Here is a 22494-nt window from a genome sequence, read left to right as displayed (position 1 = left end):
CTTCTTCTTCTTCTTCTTCTTCTTCTTCTTCTTCTTCTTCTTCTTCTTCTTCTCCCCCATCCCCCCAAGTATTTTAGGAGCTATATGCCAGCAACAGAAAAAGACCAAGTACAAATGTCTCACTGTATCAGAGAAATAATTCACATAATGTGACATTCACCCTTTCAAAGTATCCCATGGATTTTACTATGGTTCACAAGGTTGCATGGTATGCAAACATCACCATGATCTAATTCCAGAATGTTTTCATCACATTAAAAGGAAACCCTATACTCATTAGCAGTCATTCCCCATCCCCTCCCAGCTCTTGGCAACCACTAATCTACTTTCTTATCTCTATGGATTTGCTCTATTCTGGATGCTCATAAAAATAAAACCACACAAAATTTGGTTTTTATGACCGACTTCTTTCACTGAGCACAGGTTTTCAAGGTTCATCCATAATGTATCATGTATCAGTACTTTACCTTTTTATATGGCCAAATAGTATTCAACTGTATGGGTTTCCCACATTTTGTCTATAGACAGGTTGATGGACATTGGGGCTGTTTCTACATTTTGGCTATTATGAATAATGCTGCTATGAACATTCATGTACAAATGAGATTTACCGTCATAAGCAAATATTCTGATACTAATTTTTTCAATATGCCACATCACTGCCCCCAAATTACTCAATGGCAACCTTCTGCCTCGCAATCTCATTCCAGATTTCATTAGTAGTTTTACTTTACTTAACAAATCTGGTATTTTACCCCCTAAAACCCAAACTCTTTTTACAAATTACCTATCTCCTTTCTATTCTCAGGGAAGGTCACTTCCATACTCTCCTTCTCAGCTCCCTGAAAATCGGGGATAATGGTTGCCACACAAAAAAGTAAAGACAAATATCATATAAAATGAGTTGCTAAATCTGAGACTCCAGTTTTATTTCCTCTTTATCCCTTTTTCCCCCTCTTTTCTCTGTGAACCCTAAGCCTATAGGAGGATATTGTAACGTAAGAGTGTGGACTTAGCTGTCAGACAAGACTTAATTCAAGTCCACAGATGAGTGTACTCATGTACGAAATAAAAAATATAATCACAATACCTTCTCTCATAGTATTGACATCAGAATAAAATTAAATACGAATGTAAGGCAATCTCTATTTTTTTTTTCACTGTGTCTTAGAATCTAAGAAAATTGCAAATGTAGGTATTGGGTTCTGCGTCTCTTTTCTACCTATTGATTGTATAACATTGCAATATAATTAGAAAAGCAATGTGGTCTGGTCTGAACTGTGCTCCCCTCCAAACTCACATGTTGGAGCCCTAACCCCCACTGTGATAGTATTGAAAGATAGAGCATTTGGGAGATAATTAGGTTTAAATGAGGTCATGGCATGGGGTCCTGATGATGGGATTAGAGCCATGTGAGGACACAGCAAGAAGGCAGTCATATGCAAGCCAGGAAAAGAGCTTTCACCAGAACCCAACTATGCTGACTAGTCTTGAATTTCCCACCTCCAGAACTGTGACAAAATAAAATTTCTGTTGCTTAAGTGACCCACTGTATAGAATTTTGTTATAACATCCCGAGATGACTGACACATGAATCCCCTAAAACTTTTAAAGGTCTGGTATCAAGAAACCTCTGTTCTAGTCCATTTTGTTACTGATTGGCAAGGAAAAGTTAAAATATACAAACATTCTAAAGACGAAAAAGAAGACAATTCCCACTGTCCTTGGAAGTCATTTGGGTATTAATTAGAATGAGAAAAGAAAATGGGAATCAGAAGAAAAGAAAAAGAATTCTTCACTGTTTGCCTCCAACCCACCTTACAGGTTTACTCTCCCTGATCTCTTACTTTTCTTGACCTGAGGTCTTTACTGACCTCCTGAGCTACATTTTATGAGTTAGGACAGATTTACTTCTTACCTAGATCTCTGCCCCAGGATGCTGACCCACACGGACCATATTCCCTAGAAAACTGGGTTCTCTTTGGCTATGGCCCAGGTACAGCCCCGGTAAGTGGTCAGAGAAAAGAAGAGTAAGAGATGAGATTGTTTCCTTATTTCCCTGGTTCCTTCCCTGCAAGGTTGACATAAATTAACTATGTCTCTCACCAAAGCTCAGCGATTCATTCGAGATTCTAACTCTTCCTCCCTCTGTGTTCCAGCAATTGATCCCTGTTCCCTGTGGCCTAGGCAAGGTAACAATTTGGGGCTACTAGGCCCCCTCACCCACCCTCCTTTGAACTCTTTAATGGATCCCCTGCATGCTTAACTTTGAAAACAGACTTTTGGAAAAACAAACAAGTGAACAAACAAACAAACAAAAAACATTGTTCAAACTGCCCTATTTCTATGTGCATGTGTGTGTGTGTGCCATTTGCTTCCTTTTGGGACATCAATCAGCACACACATTTTTATTCATGTAGTACTCTCATGAATTCTTCTTCCCTCCAACTCTCTGGTCACCTTCTAAGCATGTTACCAAGCGTGCTTGAATGTTGCTGCCCCTGTTATCTCCCTTGTTACCATGACAGAACAAATAAACTGTCCACTAATATTTTGCTCTAACAGCACTTTATTTTAAAAGCACACATGGTCCGCATATATATTACGATTCAGTACAAGCATCACAGATCAAGGACAGCACCTGACATACAGCACTCGATAATTCTGTTAAATTTCTATGAAACAACTTGAGAAGGTTTTTTTTTTAAGTATAACAATGCTATTAAAGATGTATATTTTAAAAAAATGAATAATGACAACAAAAATACCTTTAGATACATTAGTTTGGCTAAGCATCCAGGAAGAAAAAGTATTAAAGCTTGAATAAATATGTCTCCTTTTCCTTTAGGAATGTAGTCTTCTTTCTTTAAATTTCTATAGTATTGAATGTTTAATTCACCTTACTAAAATATTTTTTTAAATATGTTCTACTTGGTGAACTCCCATAAGAAAGGAGACATTTATATGACCACATAAGCAGTGAGGTATTTTCTTCAACAAATTATTCAATTGAAAATGTTTTACAGAGAAAACAAAGCTATTATCTCAATGGTAGGTAACATTTCTTTTTTTGTCAGTGGTTACCAGATAATTCGTAAGAGAAATATCCTCACGTGAGTTAAAAAGGTCAATCCCTTGTGAACTGAAATAAATTTTGAAGTTCAATTTAAAACAAGATTTTTAATTACCGAGACAGACTATCTAGGGATAACTTCAAATTGAAAGGCCAAAAATCTCAAGTTAGTTGTTTTTTTTTTTTAATAGAGAATTTAACCCCTCCCTCAAAGAAAATCTGATACATCATTTCCCATAAATGAAAAATTAATGATATCACCATATTAACAGCCATCTAAATGTTTCCTCAACATTTGAAATATCTAAACACTATGAGTAATATTTTGGGCCTAAATTTCTAGTTATTTAACCTAACAGAAATTTTTAGAGAATAATAATGAAGAATGATTATGCAACAGTTTACTTGATACTAAACACTCATTTTATGTTAGACATTGATTTTCAAAGCCAAGTGAAAGGTAAAAGCTACTTTTTTTTAAATCGTAGGATCATTTCATCTCATCTAAGTCAAATAAATTTTTAAAAGAAACATAACATAGTGTACAAAACATTTTAATTTGTTTGGGCTGCTACAGCAAATACTACGGATTGGGTGGCTTACACCCAACAGAAATCTAATTCTCGCAGTTCTGGAAATTGGAAGTTTAAGATCAGGATACCAACCTGGTTGGGGAAGGGCCCTCCTCAGGGCTGCAGATTCTTCTTCTTGTATCTTCACGTGATGGAAGGACTACGGATCTCTCTGGAGCCCCTTTTATAAAGGCACTAATCCCATCCAGAGGGCTATACCTTCATGACTTGAGCACCTCCAAACCCCCTTCCACTAGCACCATCACATCAAGCATTAGGATTTCAACACACCTTTTTTTTGGAGAATACAAATACTCAGACCACAGCAGAAAGAATAAAGGATTTGGAGTTGGATGGGAGAGGCAAATGTTTTCCATTATTCCCTGTATATATCAATAATCATTCATTCCTGGTAATCACTTTCCCCCTATATAAAAACAACCTGTGAAAATTCAGTCACCATTTAACACAAGAAGCTGGTAAGGTGTCAGAGCTCATAAATTTTTCTAATTTAAGATGGCAAACAAATTTTAAAGGGTAAAAAAAATTTTTTTTTAATTAGTAAGTTTAGTCCTTAAAAACAAAAAACAAAACAGAACAAATGGCCATAAGGCCTAAAGTAAGACTGAAAGCAATAAGAGGAGGCACTTAGGTGGCTCAGTAGTTAAACATCTGCCTTTATCTCAGGTCATGACCCAGGGTCCTGGATCCAGCAGCACATCAAGCTCCCTGCTCAGCAGAGATGCCTGCTTCTCCCTCTCCCACTCCCCCTGCTTGTGTACTCCCCCCCCTCCGCCCCCATTCCTGTCTTAAATAAATAAATAAAATCTTTAAAAACAAACAAAAACAAAACAAAACAAAAAAGAAAGAAAGCAGTATGAGAACAGTTGCCTTGCCTCACAGGTTCCTAAAATCAGGTCACATAAACTACAGAAGAATCAAGTTCTTTGGCTTATTCTATCAAAGACTGGGCCTAAAAATGGCATTAATAGTTGATAAATACTTCTCAAGTGTCTACTCTGTGCCAAGCACTGCTCTAAGAATTGAGAATAGACAATATTAGGAAACAAAACAGGATAGGCCCCTGATCTCGTGGAGTTTATAGTAACTTGGAAAGGGATTAGCTATATTAAACATAAATCCCTCTTATTGTATACTGTAGCTACTTTTTTGTTATTTTCACTATAAATTAAGAGCCTTGGCTGCCATCCCATGTCAAAATTTCTCTTTATTCCAGACAATATGCTCTTCTGGTAACTATATTATGTGTGGCAGTACTTCAGTCATTCTCTGATGTATGTAAAATTTCATTATTTGTAAAACAAAACAAAACAAGAAACCTGCAAAACAACCATACAAATACAATACATTTTGATTTTAGTTTAAGTAACTCAGTTAAAAATGTTATATAACAAATACCAATGAAAATAATAATTCAGTCACAGGATTTATCATGATAAATGCTTTGAATATGATCATTATGTTCAAAAGAGGGAAAGAAAGAAGGAGACATGGAAATATTACATAATTTTATGAGCACGAGATAAAATCAAGTAAACGTTAAAGGATTTAGATAACCTTTCACATAATCAAATGCCTGAAATCTATAAACCAGGCTGTTGGACCCATCCTTCAAGCCTCCCTTGAGGAGACAAGAGAGGCTGCTATATGAGCTCTGTAAACCCCGAACACAGAAACATATGGTTAGCCAAAGCAGAGGGCATGTGAAGCACACTCAGCCTTCCTCTGACAGGCAGGCCCCGAGGTAATCCAAGTAGGCTTAATTTAACATGAGACTCTTAATGTTAAAGACCAGAAAGAAGAATAACCAGGAAAATCATGTCCCTAAAATGCATGGTTCTCCAACACACAATAGCCCCTTCATGTAACTCATCACAAAATCAATTTTTTTCAAGATTTTATTTATTTGAGAGAGAGAAACAGAGAGAGCACACACAGGGGGTGTGCAGAGTGGCAGAGGGAGGAGAAGCAGGCTCCCCAGTGAGCAGGGAGTCAGACATGGGGCTCAATCCCAGGGTCTTGGGATCATGACCTGAGCTGAGGGCAGACACTTAACTGACTGAGCCACCCAGGTGCCCCCACCAAACCAATTTTATCGAGACACTCTTTATACGTAAAAATTCTCTCCACATTCGCTGATTTGAAGATAGGTTTCATTTTTCTATTAAACTGTGTGTTTTTCAAGCTAGACTTCTGCAATTACTCAATCCCTCCTTACATAAAGTTTCCAAAGGTACTAGTACAATTAATAAGTTCAGTACCTTACCAAAAAGTCCCAATATAACACAATTTAGTAATGATGTCTCAAATTTTTCTGTTTAAACATTTTGACTATTTCCCCCATAGTTATCATGCATCAGTTTGTATTGTAATATTTTAAATCAAACTTTGAAAATGAAACAAAAAGAAAACAAGTTCATATCAAAACAGGAAGGTAGAAAGTACCTTTAATTTGGATCCATGAGGTACAAGTAGAGATTTATTCTTCTTTGGTGGGATATAAAGCTCCCACTTTCCATAATCCAGTTTTTTATATGGGTACGAAAATGGATTCCAATCATCTAAAAAATAAAGAAGATTAGTTAACAATAGCATGGTATGACTAATACTTAATGAATTTCAAGTAAAGCATAATATGCTGCCTTCTTGTACAGAATCAAATTGCCTAAAAAAAGTTACATTTTCTAGGGTGTTAAGTAATATACTCTAGCCATTTAGAAAAAAGCAGGCTATTTTATATATTTTTTTAAGAAATATATTTGAAAGTTTGCCTTTTGCAACTTAAAATTAAAAATTACAACATTTTCAATTGTCCTTCCAATTCTAATATGTCTATCAATAAACAGATTGTAAAAGAAAATGATGGGCCCTTTTGTAGAAAACACCATCAACAACTGGAGTTAATACGAAAAAACAGAAATGTATTCTTGGTGATTAGATAAGATATATCTCATGGCAGAAAAAATGATGAAAAATAATTAAAACCATATTTCATTTATCCAAATCTACAAGTGTATGATAGAACTGAGTTAAAAACCTAAAGAAATGCCACAAGCAAGAAAGGTGGAAGGTTATAAACGATAGGAGGCAAAGGAAAGGTAGATCACAGATCTCAGAAGAAAGCCAAAATGAAGAACAGACCCATGCACACAGAAAAACAAAATCAGTAAGTAAAGGACACACTGTTTGATAAGCGGTGCTGTGACAACTGGCTATCCTTATGAAAGAAGGAAAGAAAGAAAAGAGAGAGAGAGAGAGAAGGAGGTAGGGAGGAAGGAAGAAAGAAATCTCTACCTAATACCATGCCTAAGAATCATCTGCACACAGACTGATGCTTAAATATGATAGGCAAAACTGTAAAATGTTTATAAGAAAACACAGGGAAATAATAATCATCCCAGGTATAAAAAGTATTTTTTAAACAAGATACAGGGCACCTGGGTGGCTCAGTTGGTTAAGCAACTGCCTTCAGCTCAGGTCATGATCCTGGAGTCCCAGGATCAAGTCCCACATCGGGCTCCCTGTTCAGCGGGGCATCTGCTTCTCCCTCTCCATCTGCCCCTCACCCCACTCATGCTCTCTCTCTCTCTCTCTCTGTCTCTCAAATAAATAAAATTCTTAAAATAAATAAATAAACAAGATACAAACATAAAAACTAGGAACAAGCCTGATAAATTTGACCAGTAAAATTATAAATTTATCTTCACAGATAGATGAATGGATAGACAGAATGAAAAGACAAACTACCAATTGTGAGAATACACTTAAAATGAATATACCAAGAAAGAACATGCAAAATATATGAAAAAGTGACCAAAAAATGAGAAAAAGAAAAAAAAAACAGCAACAAAAAAACGACAAAGACATCAGCGGAGGACACACGAATGGCCAAGGAGCATGTAATAATGCCCAAACTCACTGTGATTAGGGAAACACAAATTAAAAGAGCAGTGAGACTCCATTTACCACCCACTGGATTAGCAAAACTTAAGAGCCTGAAAATATCAGGTAGTCAGCAAGGATTATAAAATAATACTGCAATTGAGAGTATAAATTAGTAAAACAACTTGGCACTGTATAGCAAAGTTGAAGATACGTTCCCTGGAAAGCCCAACAATCCTCCCCCTAGGTAATAGCCTGGAGAAATTCTGACAAATGTGCACAAGACAGCATCCACAAATGCTCAGTGAAGAACTGTTTGTAATAGCAAAAAATGGAAGTGATCAAAATGTAAGTCAGACACAAAATGAGTAAATAGGTTTTGGTATAATGAAACAATGGCGTGCTATACGATAGTATAAACTAAAGAACAAATATATATATGCAAATAGCTAAAGCATGAATGTTAATTTTAAAAGGGTATGAAAGAATACCATTTATACAAAGTTCAAACATATGCAAAAGAGTATTATATAACACTTATGGATACATACGCATATAGTAAAAATATTAGAAGAAAAATTAGAATGTTAAACATCAAATTCCATGGGTGATTTCCACTGGATAAAGGAAAATTAACATAGGACGTTTCAATAATATCTGTATTATATCTTAAGGTAGGTTGTGTGTGGAGAGATGCTTATTACATTATTTCTTACTGTTTATGCCTAAAATATCTCATAGTTCTACAAATAATTGAGCAGCACTATGATGCCATGCACTGTATGGCATTGACATTAGAGTCTTAGTAGATGAAGTAAGAAAAGCATCAGAAGGCTTATTTTATGCCATGATTTCTTTTTTTCCACACCAACTCTTTCACCCATCAGTACTGAGAATCTTTACCTCCAGACACTCTGAATGTTGGGGACAGAGTGAGTGTAAGAGACAATATTTAAATAAAGAAATAAAGATCTTTCTAAACATTTCCCTACTCCTCATCATGAAGACAATCTGAAAATGTCTGAAGTGGTTTATATTAAATATATGTTCCTGCTCCTAAAATCTCAAAAATATCTGACCTACATACAGGGTGACATACCTTTACCAAAGCAAAGAATTGAGGGCATAATTAGAAAGAAGAAAAATCTTGAAATAACAATATTTAGATACTGTAACACTTCATACATTTACTGAATTTTTTAAGCTAATCAGTTAAGACAATTAATAAACTTAAGACAAGTGACAGATCTTTTCCTGGTTAGTTAGATCTGAAAATAAAGGGTACAGTTCATTAGTTCATTCATTCATTCATTAAATATGAACTGAACGCTTAATATAGGCCCTGCTCAATGCCAAACTCAAACTTAGTGTTCAGAAAGACAGTCATATCTCCTCAAGAAAAGGTTAAATTAAGTCAGAGTGCACCAAAATGAATAAATTTATAATACAGATTCACTAAAAACTCAACTATAAATAAGATCTTATTACTTTGCAAGTGAATCTTCAACTATATGGGTTATTTACATATGTAGATTTATTTAAAAGCTGTTTTCAGTAATGGAAAAATAAATGTGCTTTTGAATATTACTGATTGAATATCAGTTTTACTAGTTCCTCAACTTACAGTCACTTGAGTTTTAAGGTCTATTTAAACAAGTATTGGGGCGCCTGGGTGGCTCAGTGGGTTAAGCCGCTGCCTTTGGCTCAGGTCATGATCCCAGGTCCTGGGTTCAAGCCCCACATCGGGCTTTCTGCTCAGCAGGGAGCCTGCTTCCTCCTCTCTCTCTGCCTGCCTCTCTGCCTACTTGTGATTTCTCTCTGTCAAATAAATAAATAAAATCTTTAAAAAAATAAAATAAAATAAACAAGTATTAATATTTATATAAAGAAAATACTCTTACTGAATCACATTTTCCTTTTATAAAATCTTAAGAGTTCTAAATCCCCTAAAGCATATGTTGATTATTTGTAATTCCACACTATGCATTTTTTTCCTTTTATTATTACACCTCCTACTCATGGAAACTCAGGTGTTTACTTTTACTGCAGTTACATTTTTCTTCCTAAACCCCACCCTTGAAAGCAAAATTTAGAACATCTTCACATATACTCCCTCAAGAAAATCCATTCCACCAACCATCACCAAGTGATGTAGAATATATCTAAAGATATCATATGAGAAAGGGAGAGGAAGGTTTATAAGGTATACATGCATGAAACAAATTAAGATTTTTGCATTAAACAATTGTCACCCCATGCAAATCCCTCTTCAGCCACATCACTACCAGTCTGTCATCTCCTTGACTCTTTTTCAGTTACTGTTAGCCCCGAATATTCCTCACTCAACTTCCTTTATTAAATAATGTTGCTTTTTTCTATTGGACACATATAAAAATTCCCACTTCCACAGTACAGTATGCAGATGTAAGATTGTTTCTTGTAAAATGGGTTTTCCAAAATGACTCATAAGATGAGATTTTCTCCAGGGTATAAATATATCTAAGGCCCAGAAACAGAATAATTTAAAAAAAAATGGATTTGGACCTGTTCTTATAAACTTAACATTAAACACTTAGTTAAGAAAGAAGGAACCAAAATTAAGGTACACTAGGCATAACTGCAGAAACCACTTATGAAAGTACACAGTTAAAAATAAATAAATATTTAACATCAAATGACCAGTATAAAAATTTTGTTTTTTTAAAGATTTTATTTATTTATTTGAGAGAGTGAGAAAGAGAGAAAACACAAGCAAAAGGGGAGGGGCTGAGGAAGAGGGAGAGGCAAACAACCCACTGCGTGGGGAGCCTGACCTGGGGCTCCATCCCAGGACCCTGGGAACATGACCCGAGTGGAAGGCAGATGCTTAACCAACTGAGCCACACAGGCGCCCCATAAATAAAATTGAGCATTTTATTTGTAAATAGAATTAGCTTCATAAAAATACAAGAGGCAAGGGGCGCCTGGGTGGCTCAGTGGGTTAAAGCCTCTGCCTTCGGCTCAGGTCATGGTCCCAGTGTCCTGGGATCGAGCCCCACATCGGGCTCTCTGCTCAGCAGGGAACCTGCCTCCTCCTCTCTCTCTCTGCCTGCCTCTCTGTCTACTTGTGATCTCTATCTGTCAAATAAATAAATAAATCTTTAAAAAAAAAAATACAAGAGGCAAAATAAGAAGTTAAAAGACAAAATTTAGGGAAATTTTTGTCTTGTGAAATAAGTCATGAGACTTTATTCTTAAACATAACTGAAAATAATAACAATAACAATAACGATAAATGATTCTAGACCATACTAGAGTAGATCTGAAGAGATACTTTTGGAACCAGATTACCCAAACATTTTTCATTTTAACCTTGTATGACTTACATTCTGAGTACACAAGATAGCATTAACTTTAAGTACTTAATGCAAATAGTTAATATTCGTATGTAGGCCTCAGGATAAGACCAAAAATAGCACCATTACCACATGGGACAATTGTTCGTGTCTCTATCCAGTACAGAACTAACACTGAGAGTTCTGCAGTTCAGTGGTTCTCAAACTTTAGTTCATACCAGAATCACCTGAGCTTATTAAAACAGAGTGCTGCTACCCCGCCCTCAGAGTCTGGTTCAATAGATCTCAAGAGTACTAATAATTTGTATTTCTAAAAAGTTCTCAGGTGGTGTTGATGCCACTGGCCTAGGGACCACACTAAAAACAGCTGCTGGCTCAATAGGTATGTTCAGGCATTCTCTACTCCTAGCTTTGTGAGTGATTTTCTAAATTAAATTAGATTTATGGACTATCAAATAATGCCCTAAATCAATGGGTCAAGGAAATTCTGAAATAAGAAAGATCTTTAATAATCTTTCAAGGTCAACATTACTCACATGAAATTCAGGATTTAGAATTTGGGAAGATTAGGGTTATAAAGCCCAGGGGATGACAAGTGAGATAAAGATTATAGAACAGATACAATGTATAAAGGAGCTGGAATGTATTAATGTAAGGGAACAAAATTTGACAAATTTGAACATGAAAAGATAACATATATTAATACCATTATTCAATGTACTTATTAATGTCTATAGATAATATTTTCTAAAATATTATCATTAAGCAATCACTTGGTTAAAATGTTTGAGCCACTGATCACTGCCTGATTGTGAATAGAAATTTGAAGTCTTTTATTTAGAAAATATGAAAGTTTTAAAATGTTAGCATATTACCTTATTTCCCTTTCTATGCCTCATTTCTTACCATAATGTAGACATTGCCATGTTCAAGATTTAGGAACATCCAAAACAATTTGTATACTTATTCTAATTTTGGTCAAGTTTTAAGATCATGTTTGCTGCTAGCATAAATTATTTTATTATAACATTTTCTAAGACATTCAATATTTATCAAGTTATGGTAACCTGACACATTTTTTTTAAAGATTTTATTTATTTATTTGACAGTCAGAGATCGTAAGTAGGCAGAGAGGCAGGCAGAGAGAGAGGGGGAAGCAGGCTCCTTGCTGAGCAGAGAGCCCAATGCGGGGCTCGATCCCAGGACCCTGGGACCATGACCTGAGCTGAAGGCAGAGGCTTTAGCCCACTGAGCCACCCAGGCGCCCCACCTGACACATTTTTAAAGCAAACATGTTAATAGGTATGTTATTAACAGGCTAAAATATATCATCATATTTGGTAATGCAAAAGATTCTATTTGTCCATAGACTCAAGACCAGCAGACAAAATTCAAATCGAGATGGAAAAGAAACAATGTGTATGCACAGTTTAATATGAACTGCAAACACACATTCGGTATAGGCCATCAAACATTAACTTAAGGTCACTGCATCAGGAGAACAGACTCTACATTTATCTCAAACCCAACAACCTTTCTTTTTCTAATGTAATAATCCTCACATAAAATTCTTAAATGTCAACCTCCTTCAAATATTCCCAAACTCTTTAACTCACAGTAAAGTATTTCTCTTCATCAGCTCTTAGCCACCTCATTTCTGTAGAGTTCCTGAGTTTCATATAAAATTCCCTTATGTATGGCTGAAATCGGTCCAACATACTAGGTAGAGTCTTATACCTCTGATGCGGATGCTAGTGCGCAGAAGAACATGGTCCACACTTGGGCCAACCCCTGCAGACTTCCCCAGCAGGGACACAGATCCCTGGTGAAGGCAGCTGATAAGGCTAACAATGTAAGGCCACTACTGGCCTGTGTGGCACATTTCAGTCACTTTCTATCTGCGTGGATGTCCCTTATGTTATAACAGTTATTAAATATTTGGAATATCACCTCCTCAAAGCAACTAAATACCCTTCTTCATCATTCTGTGTTATTTAATTGTTTCAAGCTTCATATCATGTGGCATTTATATACATCTATGCAACATTAGCTTGCCAAATGGAAGTTTGGGGGACTTCTCTCATTCCAAGAAAGCATCTGCTCTGTTCCCAAGAAATCATAATGTTCAGAACTGAAACCTCCTATGTCATTATCCCTTATGGGAGGACCACACAACCTTTTTGGGCGGAAGGCAGTAGTCCTTTCTGAGATATATCCTTGTGATTTTTTGACGTCCTTTTTTTTCTCCTCCAGATAATTCTTTCCTTTAATTGGATGCCTGGGAACTACCATTCTTCAACTTCTGCTGGCAGCTGGTACCCTGGGGATAATCTTATTGAGACCTCCAGCATTATTTCTTGGGGGAAATTCTCTCAACACACATTAGTGAAGGCTACCTGTGCTTTTCAAAAACATTCTGATAAAATCAGAATGCCTCTAACTTCAGGACCAAGTGAATACTAATATCTTGATATTATAAAGAACAATGTTCAGTCCTGTGAAATGTAGCTTTCTGGAAATTAGAAAACGAATCAAATAATCTAGAGCTTCACTTACTGAACTGTTTTTGAAGGCATGCATGGAAGAAAAGGGCTCCATGATCAAAACACATGTAGCAAATGTGACTTAATTAGGATTAACCACGTTTCTTTATTACAGGAATAGTATTTATAGTATGGTATTTTTTATGAAAGGAGATAACAAATGAATAGATGTAGTTTTGTGATTTTAAGTAGCATGAAAATATAACCCCCCAAAATGAATAGAAATGATTATGTATATAAGAGAGGAATAACATAGATTAGTAGTTTAGGATTGCACCTTGTTATATTTTGACTTTAGAACTAGTCAATTCTTACAATTAGGAACAATTCATACAATTAAAAAGGTGATTGTCAGAAATGGAGAAATAAGAAAAAAAATCCCTTAAAATAGAAACTGAAATAAATGAGCCTATGTGATGATATTTCGAGTCTATGGAAGGTAATTAGGTCATGACAGTAGAGCCCTCATCAATGGGGTCAGTGCCCTTACAAATGAGACCCCAGCTAGATCTCTGATCCTTTTCCACCATGTGGGGAGACAGAAAAAAGACTGTTGTCTATAAACCAGGAAATGGATCCTTACCAAACACCAAATCTGCTTGTACCTTGATCTTGGACTCCCTAGCATCCAGAACTATAAGAAATAAATTTCTGGGGGCGCCTGGGTGGCTCAGTGGTTTAAAGCTTCTGCCTTCGGCTCAGGTCATGATCCCAGGGTCCTGGGATAGAGCCCCACATCGGGCTCTCTGCTCCACGGGGAGCCTGCTTCCTCCTCTCTCTGCCTGCCTCTCAAATAAATAAATAAAATCTTAAAAAAAAAAAAAGAAAAAAAGAAAGAAATGTCTGTTGTTTATAAGCCACCCAGTCCATAGCATTGTTATAGCAGGCCAACAGACTCTAAAACAAAGTTTATCTCTATTTTTACACATACCAAGAAATTTCCACAATAAAAATTTAAAAACTAATGTGAAGTCTTTGTATATAAAATATTTGCCCAAATCTCTTTGTTATCAATTATAAAAAGTTTTCAAAGAGTAAAAGATTTTAATTTATTTATGGTTCTAAATACAGATTAACAAACTACTTTCTAGATGGGCGGTACTAGATCATACTTCCAACAGTAGCATATAAGCATGCTCAATTACCCATATCCTCATCAACACTGGGAATTATAATTTTAATAAGGCATGCCAACCTCGCTCAACCAGGGATCACTAAGAGAATGAGGCCGTAAGGCCCCAAAGACCCACTGTATACAATAAATTAATTTCTCTTCAATACATCTAGAATAGTATTCATCATGGCCATACTTGGGAGAATTTAGAAAACAGACATTAAATCATTATCTGTGTTCTGTGGGTCAGATGAGGAACTAACATGAGAAAAGTTGCCTCTAATTATTGTCTTAGATATAACAGATAGCTTTTGATACACAGTGTTTGCATTTCTTTTCAAAACAGGCTATAATTATAACTTTTGATTATTCTCTTTTCTCCTATTGTTATTTGGGAAGAATTGGGTGGTGCATATTGTATTTTTTTCAAACTTTTTCATTTATTTCTAGTTTTATTAAAAGAAATTAAAATGTGGTCTACTTTATGGCCTAATTTGGTGGTAACCAATCCAGTTATTTATTTACCAATCTATCTATTTTTAACAGTATAAACCATTCAGTTATTTCAAAATAGATTTTATGGAAACTCCAGCATGAAAACTACAAAAACATGTGAAATCAAGGATGCTCTGCCTGAATTGGCCCTTCCTAGCTGGCCACTCCTCACCATTTATTGTTCTATCCAGAGCCTGCTACTCAAAACTCAGTCCTAAAAAGTGTTCTGATATATGATCTACCTTTGTAGATATTTCACACCCTTGAAAAATATGTAATTTGTTTTAAATTCTCCATTTATTTTTAGTTTACTTGATTCAGCACAAGTTAAGAGTATACTAAATTCTATCATGGCAACTGGGTCTGAAAATCTATCCAATTTCTAGCAATTCTTGCCATCTATACTTGACCAAAAGAAAGTATTATTTGGGACATAAGGATAATGGCATTTATCTTTGCTGTGACTTCTGTTATTGATTTCTATGCCATTTTACCTTGGTTTGTTTTTGGTCTGGATTTGACCATCCTTTTATTTTATAATCTTTAAGTGACAGTAAAGCAGGGGGAAATTAATAGTTAAAGCTAGGAAGTGGTACAATATTCGCTTAGAAAGAACATAGAAAAGACAAAATAGGAAAGGGAAAGAATGGGAGAAAGGTATAATGCAATACAATAAATCATCAGGGGCAGCAACATCATCCTGTGGGCCAAGAATGGCCCTTGATTATGTCTTAACCGACCAGTATATTGAGCTGTATCCTTCCATGTCCGGAAATATCTGGAGCTAAGTAGGGAGGCTCTCTTAGAGCCCACACTGCAGCTTACACTTTTATGCTATATAACTATGGATCGAAACTTAACGCATTCTGACTTTCCTGGCTTCAGCACAGATTTGAGTTTAGAAACTCTTCTCTACACAACACAATCTTTCAACTTAAGCTATTCTACCTGAACTGGCCCCTGGGGTGGATGCATGTCAGAGGTCTACAGCAATCAGGAAAGCAATTATACAAGTCTCCCTCCTAACCCTACAGCCACTTACAAAAGTATACCAATGAAAGTGAAATGGTATTTTCTAATATGTCTAGTGAAGTGACAACCCAGGTGTCTGTGATCAAGTGATTTTTGACAAAGGTGACCAAGACCATTCAATGGGGAAAGAAAAGTCTTTTCAATAGATAGTACTAGGACAACTGCATCTCTACATACAATAGAATATATTTAGACCCCTACTTCAGAACATGTACAAAACCAACTCAAAATGAATCAAAGACTAATATGTAGGGGTGACTGGGTAGCTCATTCAATTGAGCCTCAACTCTTGATTTCAGCTTAGGTCTTGATCTCAGGGTTGTGCATTTGAGCCCTGTGTCTGGCTCTGTATTCAGTACAGACTCTGCTTGTCCCTTTCCTCCCACTCTTTCTTTCTCTCTCTCTCTCACATAAATAAATAAAATCTTTTTTTTTAAAGACTTAAATGTAAAAGCTAAAATGATAATGCTCACAGAAGAAAACACAAGGGTAAATCTTCATAATCCAATTCTTAAATAGGCATCACAAGTACCAATAATAAAGAAAAAATCCAAAATATTAGACTTCAAAATTTAAAATTTTCTATGTCAAAGAACACTATCAAGAAAGTAAAGACAATTTACAAAATGGGAGAAAATATTTCTAAATCATAAATCTGATAAGAGACTTAAGTCTAGAATACACAAAGAGCATTTACAACTTAATAATAGAAAGACAACCAAATTTTTAAAATGAGCAAAGGATCTAAATAGAACTTTCTACAAGGAAGATGTAAAATAGCCAATAAGCACATGAAAAGATGTTCAACCTACCTTGTCAGTAGGAAAATGCAAATCAAAACCACAATGAGCTATCAATTCATTTACAATGAGATGACAACAGTCAAAAAGATGAATAATACTTATTGGTGACACTGTGGGTAAATTGGAAACCTCACTTACTGCTGATGGAAAGGTAAAACTATGCAGCCACCTTGGAAAACAGTCTGAAAGTTCCTCAAAAAGCTAAAGATAACAAAAACTTGCATATGAATGTTCATAGCAGCATTACTCATGACAGTCAAAGGTAAACACATGCATGTCCATTAATTAATAAATGGATAATGAAAATTTTGCATATCCATACAGTAGAATATTACTTGGCCATAAAAAAGCATGAAGTACTGATACATGCTACAACATGGAACCTTGAAAACACTACACCAAGCATATGAAGCCAATCATAAAAGACCACATATAATTACATTTATATGAAATATCCAGGATAGGCAAATTTATATTAAGTTTTGGTTGCCTAGGGCTAGGGGAGGGATGGAAGGATTGCGAGGTGATAGTTGTAGGGTACAGGGTTTCTTTTGGGGTGACGAAAATTTTCTAAAATTGATTGTAACTATGGCTGTACAACACTATTTTTAATATGCTAAAAACCATGGAATTGTATTCTTTAAATAGTTAAGTTGTATAGTAAGTGAATTCTATCTCAATAAAGCTGTTAAAAGATAAAAATAAATATTTTAAAGGGCAGATAGCCTTTATCTGTTCATTCCTATTGAGCTTTTTGCTGTACACTAAAATCAGATTGTATCAGAGATAACCGTAAAGGAAAAGACCGCGTAGGGAGACATATATAAAAATTTAATGCTGAGAAGATAGCTTGGTCAATAAGGAGAATAAAGAGTCAAGCTAGATACCTTAAGACTTCTTTGAAGAGAAAATGATTAAATGTTTCAAGGCTTTGCAAAGGTAGAACAACTTAACTGTATTAGAAGATGGGGGGAGGGGCGCCTGGGTGGCTCAGTGGGTTAAAGCCTCTGTCTTCAGCTCAGGTCATGATCCCAGGGTCCTGGGATCGAGCCCCGCATCAGGCTCTCTGCTTACGAGGGAGCCTGCTTCCCCCCCTCCCTCTCTGCCTGCCTCTCTGCCTACTTGTGATCTCTCTCTGTCAAATAAATAAATAAAATCTTAAAAAAAAAAAAAGATGATGATGATGATGATGGGGGAAACAGGCTTTTAAGCAAAAAAAAAAAAAAAAAGATATCTTCTTCTGGAGCCCAGACTAGCAATAGATTTATGCATGATTACCAACATAAACATAGCTGCTGCTGATGATGCTAGAACTTACGCTGGACTGTGGAAGAGTCCTATAAAGAAAGGAAATCTATAAAACTATCACAAAACCCACTCTCTTAAAAAAATGGTTTAAGCAGAGGCTGTCTCATATGATACAGGAATGAAGAGTTTTATTGTGATAGAAGAAGTAATAAAAGTCATTACATTAACAAAAGATAGGATGACTTGGTGACACTGATGGCAGCAACAGTAGTTATGGATTGTCCTCAGAGCTTGACATTCAATATCTAACTCAATTATCTCAAAAGTCCTACAAAGTAATACAGATTTCATTTGATGGATGAGGAAACAAGCTCAAAGAGGGAGAACAATAAAGCCAAAGTTCCGCAGCTATTAAGTGACAGAGCCAGCATTTGAATCCATGATGGTTTGACTCCTGCTTCTGTCTATACGCACCCTTCTCCTGCACAACATACATAAACTGTCTGGACCCAATCCAGCATCTCTCTACATTAGAAATGTACATAACACATATTGGGCTCTTAACTAGATTTATGTCTGCACTACGAATAAAGGCTATTCTTCTGGAATCTTATGTTTTAGGAAATAAATTCTGCATGTGGATTTTTTCATTAATAAAAGGCTTACTGTAAATGTTTACAAGCCTTGAAACAGTTAGGTCTGTGGCAGTTACACTAGAGGAAGAGCTGCATTAGTCTGTTAAATGCGTGGCACTCTGGACCACAGTGTCTAACCAAGTCACCATTCCCAGCCAAGCAACTGATAGAGCATGGGGTTCAGGATGCTCCCTAGACACTCAACCTTAACTGTCAACAATAATCCCGTCATCACCCTTGGTGTATAGCCATATGGATGACAACCACAAAAGTAAAAGAGAGTGACAGCAAGACAGAGAGAAAGAGAGGCAGAGGGAGGGAAGGAGAACGAGACTGAGAGAGAGAAAACGAGAGAGGGGAAAAGAGAGAGAACAAAAAATGAACCCTTCTACTGAGTAGCGTCTGTGCATACACAGAGAGATAAACACATATATGCCCTTTCTTAGAGCAGAAAGCTTCGTTTTCAAGTTCACAGAGAAAACTAGAGCCACCAGGCAAGAACTACCTCAGTTTTCTGCTTTTAAACCTACAAACTGATACCAGCAGCCATCTTTACCTCCTTCCCTTTAGTCTGTAGAAGAGGGTTTTTTTTTTTTTCCTCTCTCTCTCTCTTGTTCAAGGCTAACTTCTTGATTCCACTATTCCGTTTTGTCAGTTTTTAATTATTTGTTCATGTTCTGAGGTTTTCAAACATTCTCTTTCTATAGACTTGTTACTCAGCAATCAAATCCAACGAATTGACATTTGCTAATTCTCAAGTAACATCAACGACAATGAAGAAAACCCTCCCTTTTGGTGCAAGTCACTCTCTTTCTCCTATCACTGACAGCCCAATTTTTTGGCTATTATCTCTACTTCCTCTACTTCTTCACCCCCCTAAAATGTTCCTGAAATACTCTGGCAAAGTTCATCAGTGAAGACCTCCAGCTTTCCAATCCCAATTGTTTTTTTTCAGACTTCAACTTACAGGAGCTCTCAGTGACTTTTGAAACCCCTGGTCACTCCTGCTTGGGGGGTCAGTGAGACCCACCTTACTTGGTTCTCTTACATCACAACAGTACAGATAGGGAAGGAAAAGAATGCATTTGAAAGCTATTTCAACATTAAAATGGGTAAGAACCAGTGTTTGGTTATTAGAGGTGACAGTGATAATTTCTTGCACGGGTGGTTACTGAAACAGGACAGAGAAAATGGAAGTAAGAGAAAAGAGAATTCAAAAGGACTAGAAATGGTCAACACAATCTATGACTGCAGTTAAGTACTACAGAAAAGATGCCTAATTTGAGGGAATGGGAGGCTTAATGGAGGAACACATGCGCATGAGGGTACTACTATTTCTCTACTTTTTTCTTACTAGAAAAGAAATGTGTATTCTGTGTAGAATAAAAGGCAAAAAAATATAATTAAAGAAAGCACTCATAAACCTAACTCCCTCTCCCTTAATACCTTAGTATAAAGTGTTTTTTTACTATACATGTATTTATATGCACATGCATATGTGTTTCCACAATATGAATTATATATAAGGTATGTGTATATACATACTCTCTTAACTTACAGTTTTATAACCTTATTCATATACTAATAGTGTTACCTCTGCCAGTACATATCCATTTATGACCAGAGTTCCCCAACATGGCTGCTTTTAAAACACATTTATTTATTTATTTACTTACTTACTTATTTACTTATTTATTTATGAGAGGAAGAGAAAAGAGAGAGAGAGCAAGCCACTGAGCATGGAGGTGGGGAGGGGCAGAATAAGGACAGAGAATCCCAAGAGGCTCCACATCCAGGCCACAGACAGACATGCACCTTGATCCCATGACTCCAATACCATGACCCGAGCAGAAATGAAGAGTCGGATACTTAACCAACAAGGCTTCTTTTAAGAGTTAGAAATCAACAGACCCCATCCCACATCTTTGAGTCAGATCCAGTAATGGGACTGCACTTTTATTAAGCTCCCTAATTTTTTGTTGTGCACACATAGGTTTGGTAACTAATGATCTACAGTATCATTCTAGAAATCTGATCAAGAATTAAGGAAGGGATTGTCTTTAGTTTTCCACTATATTTAAGGAAGGAAAGATATGAAAAACTTTGTATGCCAAGAGAAAGGAAGCAGGAGAGGGAGAAGCTAATGGGAGAAAAAGAGGTAAACAGATCTACCACACTAAAGAAGAAAAGAAAGAGGGATTCAATGTACGGATTCATGAAATCAATTTCTTTTACTACCTGTTAAAAGCATGTGGGCAGGATGAATGATCTCTTTAGGGAAATGGTTTGGAAGTGGAAATTTTCCTTTCTGCTGGCTTCTACTTTCTCTGAAAAGTAAACAAGTCTTACACTAAGGGAGAATGAAGAGGCAGTGAAATGAGGGATTCAGAAGAGGCGGTGAAACTATATAGCTCCTATGGAGGATGTAAGGAAGACCAGGCTGGGAGGTGTGTAAATGGTTTCTGTAGAGTGTTTACAGCCACGAGCCTACAGAAGCAGCAGTACATATGGCTGTGTGTTTTTTCCTCATGGGGCCTAGAAGCTGTACAGAAGCAGAGATATTGGACAATTTGATGCAGATTTACAGGGCAAGTGTGGTAGAAGGTTCAAGAAGAAAAAAACTTTCAGGAAGACAGGGTTTGGAGAGGTTGGAGCAGACATTAAAGAAACCAAGTCATGTCAGAGGCATCATGGATCTAGCGGTCTCACTCAGTCTGGAATAATTGGCATCATGGAGTCTGGAACATGGAATTGCTGCTATAGCAATCTTTGTAGTTTCTTTTTCTTTGCACCTTTTAGACAATGAGTTTTTATAATGTTTTGCAACAATTGCCCTATCCCTCATCAACAGAGGGAAATCAAAATCTTGATTTCTACCTCATCATTTTCCCTAAGTATATCTAGACCTCTACAAACCAGAGCCCCCCCCCAGCAAATGCATAAATACATGAGTGAGAAATAAATGCTACTGTTGTTACATATGAAGTTTGGGATAGTGTGTTACACAGCGTTACTATGGCCACAGCTGACCTGTGTACCACGTAAGAGTGAACATTACCCCTCTGAACATCTCACAAGTAGCCTAAATCTATATCTATTACAGCACATATTACATGTGTCTGTGTTGATTTGTTTTATTACTCTAAGCTTTCTAAAGGTCACGATCAAGTTTCATCTATCTTTGTACGTCAACACCTAGTATAGTACCGCCCACATAATAAGTACTCAACAACTTTTTTTTTTTTTATAAACATATAATATATTTTTATCCCCAGGGGTACAGGTCTGTGAATCACCAGGTTTACACACTTCACAGCACTCACCATAGCATATACCCTCCCCAATGTCCATAATCCCACCCCCCCTCTCCCAACCCCCCTCCCCCCCATCAACCCTCAGTTTGTTTTGTGAGATTAAGAGTCACTTATGGTTTGTCTCCCTCCCAATCCCATCTTGTTTCATTTACTCTTCTCCTACCCCCTTAACACCCCATGACTCAACAACTTTTTAATGAAAGAATAAATTTCAACTTTTTATACCAAACTGAATTCATAAGATAACTGGGCAACTGGAAATTCAGTAAAGAACAGAACAAAAAAAAATCACTTCTTCTTAGTTTTGCAAGTGTACATAATAAACAGTATCTCTTTAATAAGATTTCATTATATACTAAGATTATAAAATATTATCTCTATATTTAGTAATATAAATTAAGAAGCACAAAAATCTAGATAATTCTTT

General features: G+C 36.2%; 1 protein-coding gene across 1 annotated transcript in view; it reads right to left on the bottom strand.

Moving 5' to 3' along the window:
* The window catches only part of LOC111148010 (1,4-alpha-glucan branching enzyme 1), a 287214-nt gene that overhangs the window by 191876 nt on the left and 72844 nt on the right, over positions 1 to 22494 (bottom strand). Inside the window, exon 3 of the mRNA XM_022504347.1 lies at positions 6112 to 6227. Coding sequence (XP_022360055.1) covers positions 6112 to 6227 — 116 coding nt within the window. The remainder of the gene's footprint in view (positions 1 to 6111; positions 6228 to 22494) is intronic.

Source organism: Enhydra lutris, unplaced genomic scaffold, assembly GCF_002288905.1.
Source record: "Enhydra lutris kenyoni isolate GAN:26980312 unplaced genomic scaffold, ASM228890v2 scaffoldscaffold2, whole genome shotgun sequence".
NCBI classification, from domain to species: Eukaryota; Metazoa; Chordata; class Mammalia; order Carnivora; family Mustelidae; genus Enhydra; species Enhydra lutris.
The sequence above is the reverse complement of the archived record's forward strand: the minus strand, read 5'-3'. Positions and strand labels throughout refer to the sequence as shown.